Below are 8,507 nucleotides of genomic sequence, written 5' to 3'. Positions count from 1 at the left end.
ATTTTCGAAATTATATATAATGTTTTTTTTTACAATATAGTAATGTTACATTATGGAGATAAGCCTTTTTTTTAGTGAAAATTTTACATAGTGTTTGATGTAGTTTTTTCATTTTTTATGTTGTATGTTTACATATTATTTTTTAAAAATAAAAATGTAAAATGATAATCTTACATATGTTTAATGTAGTATTTCCATTTTTTATGTTGTATGTTTACATATATTTATTATTTTTGAAATTATATATAATGTTTTTTCTTTTTATTATAAAATGGTAATGTTACATTATGGAGATAAACCATATTTTTTTAAAGTGAAAAATGATAATTTTACATATGTTTAATGTAGTTTTTCCATTTTTTATGCTGTATGTTTAAATATTTTTTATAATTTTCGAAAATTAGTATTATTAAAATGTAAAACTATATTTTATACCACGTGTCATCTTTCGGGAAAAGTTTTTTTTGCTGATGTGAATGCTCTATGGAGCCTCAAAATGTCCCTTTTATTAGTATAGATTTTAAGATCGATGTTTAATGTATTTTTTTGTATTTCTTATATTGTATATTTACTTATTCTTTATTTTTCTTATGTTTTATATTTACTTATTGTAATATTCTTTATAATTCATGTCTGCATTATAATGTTTAATTTAGTTTTTTTATTTCTTAATCATATATTTACTTATTATATATTTTTCTTATATTGTATATTTACTTATTATTCTTTATTGCAATAATTACTTATTATTTATTTTTCCTTATATTGCAAATTTACTTATTATTTATTTTCTATTTTTTAAATAATAATGCCCCGTGTCATCTTTCGGAAGAATTTTTTTTCGCTGACGTTCTATGGAGCCTCAAAAGGTCCCTTTTATTAGTAAGGATTTTCAAATAGATGTTTAATATATTTTTTGTATTTCTTATTTTGTATATTTACTTATTCTTTATTTTTCTTATGTTTTATATTTACTTATTGTAATATTCTTTATAATTCATGTCTGCATTATAATGTTTAATTTAGTTTTTTTATTTCTTAATCATATATTTACTTATTATATATTTTTCTTATATTGTATATTTACTTATTATTCTTTATTGCAATGTTTCTATTTCTTATATTACTTATTTACTTATTATTTATTTTTCTTATATTGCAAATTTACTTATTATTTATTTTCTATTTTTTAAATATTAATGTCACATGTCATCTTTCGGGAGAATTTTTTTTTACTGATGTGGACGTTCTATGGAGCCTCAAAAGGTCCATTTTATTAGTAAGGATTTCTTAACTAGTTTCATATATGCATATATTGTAATTTGTAAATTTTATACTTACTATAGTTTTTGTTTGTAGCGACAATAGTTTTCGTGCATTTAATAAAAATGCATTTAAAGAATTATCGGTGTTTGTAGTTGTTAAGAATATATATATAAACTCTATTTGTTATTTTACTTATGTGTAAATATATTCATCTTGCAATATGATCTCGTAATAAAATACAAGTTTTATTCTCACTTTTTCAGTTTATTTTGTTGTCATATGTGTGAATGCTTACTTTAAGAATTATAGTTGGAATATATTTCTAACTTAAAAAGTCCATATTTGTTTATAGTTTTTAAATTTCATTGTTGTCATTTTTTTTCTTCAAAAATATTTGTTTCGAACCGTTTAGAGCATCTTCAAAAAAAAACTTTATAACTTCAAATATAGAGTTGTTTGCTTTGTAAAAAAAAACTTCAAAACTCTAATCAGTTCAACCTCATATTGAGGTTTCATTGAGGCTCTGAACTTCATATTGAGGTTTCATTATATGTTCAACCTTACCGCCAAATTTAGACACAAACTTTTAGTTCAATTATGCAAGAAAAAAGAAAAAAACGTTACATAATTATTCAAATCGACTCACAACTTCAAGCTTACATAATGCTCAAGGATCCTAATAAAATCTTATCTCTTTCCTTTATTCTCTAGGAATTAAACATTCTATGTTTATGTCCTAATTTCTAATGTATTTTAGTTTTGGACAAATCATATCTAACATACTACTGTTATTTTTTCTATTTTTACTTTTTACTTTATTATCTTTTTTTCTATTTACTATACTTTATTTATTCTTAATTACTCTACTACTTATCGATCACATTCAAAGTGGTTTAAGGAAAAAAAAATATGCTTTATTTGTATAGATTTTTTTGATTTATTTAGTAGAATTGAGATTTGAATTTATGAAGAATTTTAACAAGTTTGAAAGTTAAATATACATTCGAATAAATTAAAATAACAGCTATAAAAATGAACATTTATTTCTAAATCATTAACAAATTAAATGTACACAAATTAATAGATCCAAATAGACCCGAAGACACTGGGTTTTTCGATTTTGTCTGGTTAGGTGGTTTCGGATATTCTGGATTAAAAGTTAAATTGTACAGAGCCGCAGTGGCGGATCCGGAAAATTATTTTAACGGGGTCAAATTTATATAGTTTTGAAAAATAAGGAAAAAAATATGTCAATGTGGATTTGAACGTTGGTTTTTGGGGTGTCGATATATACACAACAACCATTTCTGCTATAGATTATCCTTAGACAATTTTAAGGGTATCATGTGAACCCTGTTGGACCTTACTGGGTCCGCCCTGCTGAGCCGTGAAGTGAATCACTGAATCATGGTCAGAACAAAATGGGGGTGGCGACTGGCGAGAGTGAATCTCCTTCCAAAGCGGTCATCGAGCCACATGTACTAAGTGGGTCCCGATCCAACAAACGTAAAGACAAAAGACAAAAGAGCTTGTGTACGTGTTCTTTAAAAATTTACAATTACGCCCCCACCGTCGAACATGTGACTTTCAGATTATTCTATTTTCCTTGTCCACCGGCGAATATTCCACGCTGGCAATCTACGTGACATGCTCGCCCCATGCACTCACTTTCTTTTCGTAAATCATTGATTGTTTTTTTTAAATGCCAATAATTTTTTTTGAACGACAATGCCAATCAATTATTACTATTATTATTTTTTATAGCCAATCCATTAAAATGAAAGCTTTGTGTCGCTCTCGTTCCGTGACGCCGCTCAACATGCATCGCTGCTCCTAAATGATTCGGGGATGTATTCAACTGATAGTTTTAGGTGATTTGTATTAAAATGACAAATCCACTGTTATTGAAACATGAATTTTAAAAACTCATTTAAAATCCACTGTTATTGAATTTGACATTTCTTAAAGTACTCTGAAATCCACTGTTATTGAAAATATTTCAAGTTGTGGAGTTTTAAAGTTTTCAGGTGATTTTAGGGTGTTTGGGTATGATTTCTTAGTTAAAAAAATTAAAACTCAAATCCCATAGTTTTAGGTGATATTCTAGAGTAGTTTAACAAAAGTCACTTAAATCTATGCAACTTATTGAAATCATCTAAAACCCCTTTAAAAATCAAATCACATCAAATGTTAAATTGAATACATCCCCCTTATTTCTTTTTTTTTCTTTGAAAAAGAACATTCTATTTAAAAAGACAAAGTACATGATGTGATTGTTAGATCACATAGTTTGAAAAAATTAGATACATAAAGTAAAAAATAAAAGAGCTAATAAACCCAAAAGATTAGTACAACTCTTTAGTTTGACCAAGATAAGAATGATATTTGTCCGTTTGATTTAGGAACTTCGACCCCTACGACCTCGTTTCCCTTTTCCACGAACTGTGAACCATTCATTTCCTTGATACTTTTGTGTAGGCTTAACCAACCTACCGCTTCTTGTCATACTTCCAAATTCATCCATTTGTTCGGTAATACAGAAATCACTCTCTATATCACCAAGCTCTTGGTTGGATTCGGTTGAAAGAAGGGTCATGGTTAAAGGATCATTTTCTGAGAGTTCAATACCCTCACTGATAATATCTGATGGAACATTGTCCATAATTTGGTGGAAAGTGGGAGCAGATGATGAACCTGCTATTGTAGCGGCTGGAATAAATTTTGCATCCAAAGATGAGTGAGACACAGTAGAGCTATCCTTCTGAGTAGTAGCTATTGGAAAGTGAGCAGGGAAGTGTAATGGCGTTGAAAGAACATGCTCAACACCAGCTTGGGTTTCCATTTCTGAAGTTTCAACTTGTACCATCTCTTGATCTGAGACAACAGTGAACTGACCTTGTTCTTTATCAGTTTGACTCCTTGGTGATTCATTAGACAAATCTTCAGTGTGACTTGTTTCTTGAACAGCTGGGAGAAGACACCTTCTTTCCTTATGTCCTAATTGTCCACATCTGCCGCAAATACTCGGGATCCAAGTGTATTTAACATCCACCAAAAATATATTACTTTGTATGTCGTCTAAGTCAATTTGCTTTGGGAAGGACTTATCAAGTTCTACTTCAACCAGTAGCTTTGCTTCTCCCAAACAAGTCGGATCAAGGCGAGGTTTGTGCATTTTCATAGGCTCACCAAGTCCTGATGCAACATGGTTGAGGCCTAATCTTGAGTAGCAACAATCTGGAACATTTTTGAGGGTTACACAAACCGGAATTGTTGAAATTTCAGGAACTTTAAGTGAGTTCACTGGCTTCCAAGGTGAAACAAACAACAAGCAGTCATCAACATGCCATACACCTCTCTGAACTACCCATTGTCGAGTTAAATCATGAGGAATGTGAAACATATAAGATGACTCGCTTATCTTGCGACAACCTATTATGCAAGATCTTTCCCACAACCTATTCACTACAGCATGAATTAAACCTCTAGGAGGAAGAGAGCAGCGATGAAACTGACCAAGAACATACTCTTTTTTATTCTCCGGTCCTAAGGTTAGTACTTGAGAAGGAATTGAAACCTGAGGAGTTCCGTCGAGTCAGAATGTAGGCTTGGCAGCTCAATAAAGATTCCTGGTGGCAGGGTTCATTCTGGCAGCCACGAAAATCTTAGTGTTCCATCATCTTTAAGTTCCGGAATTGGTATCTTCTGAACTGGTATAAGAGGAAACTCTCTAACAGTAGTGATGTGATCTCTTTTCTTCTGGTTTTGACCAAGTTCGTCAGTCAATGTCGGCCAGAAGGAATCAAGGAGTTTGTTTAGGTATTGAGGGTCAAAATCCTTTTGTGTTGCCGGTGTTGGTGGAGTAGCTGGATGAGCAAAAGTGAGAGGTTTAGCCCATGCTCCAATCGATGGAACAAAAGTAGCCGAAGGGTCGGAAGATAACTCTGACGGAGGAACAATAACTGGAGATAAATCAGTCGACTGAAGCACAAAGTTGTTATCAGGAACACCATCTTGGGAACAAGCTTTAGGAGATGAAGGAACATATATAGTAGTTGAAGAGCCATTCAATACGATCTCAATTTCAGGGATTGACGAGCCTGTCTCCGCGACCTGAAGAAGGAGGAGGTAGGCCAGGATCATGGTCGGTGTTGGAGTCAATCACGTTCTCGAGCGGAGAGATTGACGAACGGAACGCCTCGGATTCGGGATTAGACATCTGTAGCGACCAAGGCGAAGTGGGAGAGTGGAGAAGATGCGCCGGAAGGGGAAAGGAGGAGACGGCGGAACCGTCGATTGCAGTGCTGTCACGAGTTAGGGTTTCGCCTCTTGAGTCGTCAAAGAAAGGGGCGCGTGTAACTGTTTCCTGGATTAGAAGTTTTGATTTATTTCATTTTTAGTCAACAATAAAATGATGTTTAACCAGAAAAATAAACTATATGCGAGTTATATGATTGAAACTTAACTGTTATGTTTCTCAAGTTTCTTTTTTGCTGTTAAAAAACTATGATATTCATGTGTGTTCTGAAGTTCAAGAAGAATAAAAACCAGATGCCATTGCCATAGATCCGAGTCCGACAATACATATAAATATGATACCTAAACAAAGGACCAACGTGGAGAGAGATTTGATTGTATGGGAATGAGACAAAAACTTTAGTCGTAAGTTATATATGACTTTTAAATACCGAAATCTAGCATTTAACTATTCAAATTTCAAAATTATAATTCCCGAAAAATTATATTAATTCCTTGGACATTTTATAATCTAGTAAGTAAACAAATATGCATGATGCGGGCCATGTTCGTCTCTTCCATGTTACTTACGCTAAATAAAAAATACAAATACAAATTTATTTTTATTTTTTTTAAAGCGAAGGTTGACGTTAGATGACGAATCATGTCTCCACTTCTCCTCCTCCACCATCATCACCGCGACGACTTTTTATCCTCCCTCCCTTTTTCTCAGATTTTTCCTTAAATGGTTTCTTGATATCTTTCTTCACCACCTGCTCTCTCTTTTCCTCTCATCCTCTCGTTTTCGATCTCTTAACAATTTCTCTTAACTCCTAGTTTCCACTTGCATTCCCATTTTTTTAATCTTCAAGGTTACGCTTCATCCTTCCGATCTCTTCCTTGACGTTAGATTCCTTCTGCGTTTCCATTATCTATATTTGATCGGAGAAAGGAAATGGAGAGAGTGAATCTAGGAGCTTTAGGTTATGAAAATGGTGGAGTGATGATGACTAGAGATCCTAAACCGAGGCTGAGATGGACCGCCGATCTCCACGATCGCTTCGTCGACGCCGTCGCAAAACTTGGTGGCGCAGACAGTAAGCTTCTTCTCTTTCTTCTTGTTTTTATTTTTCCTTTCTTCTTCAATAATTGAGATAACCGGTTTCCTATTATGATTCTGGTTTACTCCGGTTTGATTAATATAATTTTTATCTTCACTGTTAAATAAAGGAATATACCGAATTGGGAAAAAAGTTATTTCCCTAATTCATCCTTGATAACTTCCGTCGTTGTTTAGATTATATAATCAATGTAATTATCTGGCTCGATTAGTGATAGTTTTCTTTGATTTGATCTGCAGAAGCAACTCCTAAGTCGGTTCTGAAGCTGATGGGATTAAAAGGCTTAACATTGTACCATCTCAAAAGTCATTTACAGGTTTAATTTCCATTCACATAGACATACGAAACTTAGTTATATAATAAAGTAACATGTTGTACACTTTACTATGGTTCGTTTACATAATTCATTTACAATGTGTGATTGTGTAGAAGTATAGACTTGGTCAACAGCAAGCGAAAAAACAAAATCTAACAGAACAAAACAAGGAAAATGCTGGTATGTTATGTATCCTAAGTATGTCTAAATGATCATATACAATATACGCACATATTGTATTAGAAAATAAATTAGTTATATAGATAATAGATATAGAGGACTTGGAAGCAAAGGAAGAATTTGATTCTAGTTTACACTAAAACGTGCAGGAAGTTCATATGTGCATTTTGATAATTGTTCTCAAGGAGGAATCTCGAATGAATCAAGATTTGATAACCATCTTAGGTAATTGATGCCACTCTCAATGGACTTGTAGATTTCTTTTATCTATATGGTTTGACAATATGTTAACAAACACGCGCAGACAAAGTGGGAATGTACCTTTTGCTGACACGTTGAGACATCAAGTCGATGCGCAACAGCGGTTTCAAGAACAGCTCGAGGTAACTAGAAAGATAAGAAGGAGGCTCTTCTTTGTTCTCTTTAAACAATCAAGAAGCAATATGAATCTATGTTTTGTAATGTATAGGTGCAGAAAAAGTTGCAGATGAGAATGGAGGCACAAGGAAAGTATTTGTTGACTTTACTCGAGAAAGCACAGAAGAGCATGCCTTGTGGTGGTAATGGAGCAGAGACAGACAAGGGTCAATTCTCAGACTTCAATCTTGCACTTTCAGGACTTGTAGGAAATGATCACAAGAACATTAAGGCGGGTTTGATTACTGATATCTCACACGTTAATGGTGATTTGACGGATAATTTTCGGTTATGTGGAGAAAGAGATACAGGAGAAACCGAAGATGCATGTGTTAAACCGGAATCCGGGTTTGTTCATTTTGATTTGAACTCCAAAGATGGGTATGATCTCTTGAATTCTGGGAAGTATGGGATTGAAATGAAGCCAAATGTGATTGCAGATAGACATCAATAAGTCAAAAGAGACACTTTCTTTAATTTATTTCCTTTTTCTTTAATAGAATGTTACACATACTGGCTTCAAGTTTTCGTCACACTCAAATATCAAAGCTCTTTGAAGTCTGGCCACTGAATCAGTGTTTAAAAGACAGATAATTACCAAATAATTGTTCTTTTAACTAAATAAGTTATGTTTAGCCTAGGGAACGGTTATTGTCAATGTTTTTAAACCCGACCCGGACACTGAACCTGACGACTTACCGGATCGCCGGGTCACTGGATCAACCGCGGGCGAACCGCGGGTTAATAAATGAATTAATTTTATTATATAATAATATATCAGCTATGTAGATAAAAATATAGAAACTAAAGTTTAATATTTTCTAAATGTTTTTATAAACATAAAATAATAGTTTGGATATGTATATTTTTATGTTTAATAACATTCAGAAAATATTTAACTTTAATTTCTATATTTTTATTTTCATTTGATATACAAAATATCAAAAAATAGTTTAGACTATTTATAATTT

General features: G+C 32.6%; 2 protein-coding genes across 2 annotated transcripts; one reads left to right on the top strand and one right to left on the bottom strand.

Annotated features, from left to right (window-relative positions):
• Nucleotides 1–3,664: 3,664 nt before the first annotated feature.
• Nucleotides 3,665–4,669, bottom strand: LOC106302990. Its single transcript, XM_013739375.1, has one exon. The coding sequence runs from the start codon at nucleotides 4,667–4,669 to the stop codon at nucleotides 3,665–3,667; it is 1,005 nt and encodes a 334-aa protein (XP_013594829.1).
• A 1,469-nt stretch (nucleotides 4,670–6,138) lies between these two features.
• On the top strand, nucleotides 6,139–8,117 carry LOC106304251 (myb family transcription factor APL). The gene is made up of 6 exons (XM_013740658.1): nucleotides 6,139–6,599; nucleotides 6,863–6,939; nucleotides 7,053–7,119; nucleotides 7,269–7,344; nucleotides 7,424–7,502; nucleotides 7,589–8,117. The coding sequence occupies exons 1-6, from the start codon at nucleotides 6,458–6,460 to the stop codon at nucleotides 7,988–7,990; spliced, it is 843 nt and encodes a 280-aa protein (XP_013596112.1). The 5' UTR covers nucleotides 6,139–6,457; the 3' UTR covers nucleotides 7,991–8,117.
• Nucleotides 8,118–8,507: the final 390 nt, after the last annotated feature.

This window comes from Brassica oleracea, chromosome C7, assembly GCF_000695525.1.
Source record: "Brassica oleracea var. oleracea cultivar TO1000 chromosome C7, BOL, whole genome shotgun sequence".
In the NCBI taxonomy this organism is placed as follows: Eukaryota; Viridiplantae; Streptophyta; class Magnoliopsida; order Brassicales; family Brassicaceae; genus Brassica; species Brassica oleracea.
The sequence above is the reverse complement of the archived record's forward strand: the minus strand, read 5'-3'. Positions and strand labels throughout refer to the sequence as shown.

What these genes read in the sequence shown, in the direction of transcription:
- LOC106302990 (XM_013739375.1), bottom strand. Translation starts at nt 4,669, where the DNA reads ATGTTTCACATTCCTCATGATTTAACTCGACAATGGGTAGTTCAGAGA.
- LOC106304251 (XM_013740658.1), top strand. Translation starts at nt 6,458, where the DNA reads ATGGAGAGAGTGAATCTAGGAGCTTTAGGTTATGAAAATGGTGGAGTG. An exon ending in AAAACTTGGTGGCGCAGACA is followed by an intron (nt 6,600 to 6,862) that starts GTAAGCTTCTTC and finishes TTTGATCTGCAG; the next exon opens with AAGCAACTCCTAAGTCGGTT. An exon ending in ATCTCAAAAGTCATTTACAG is followed by an intron (nt 6,940 to 7,052) that starts GTTTAATTTCCA and finishes GTGATTGTGTAG; the next exon opens with AAGTATAGACTTGGTCAACA.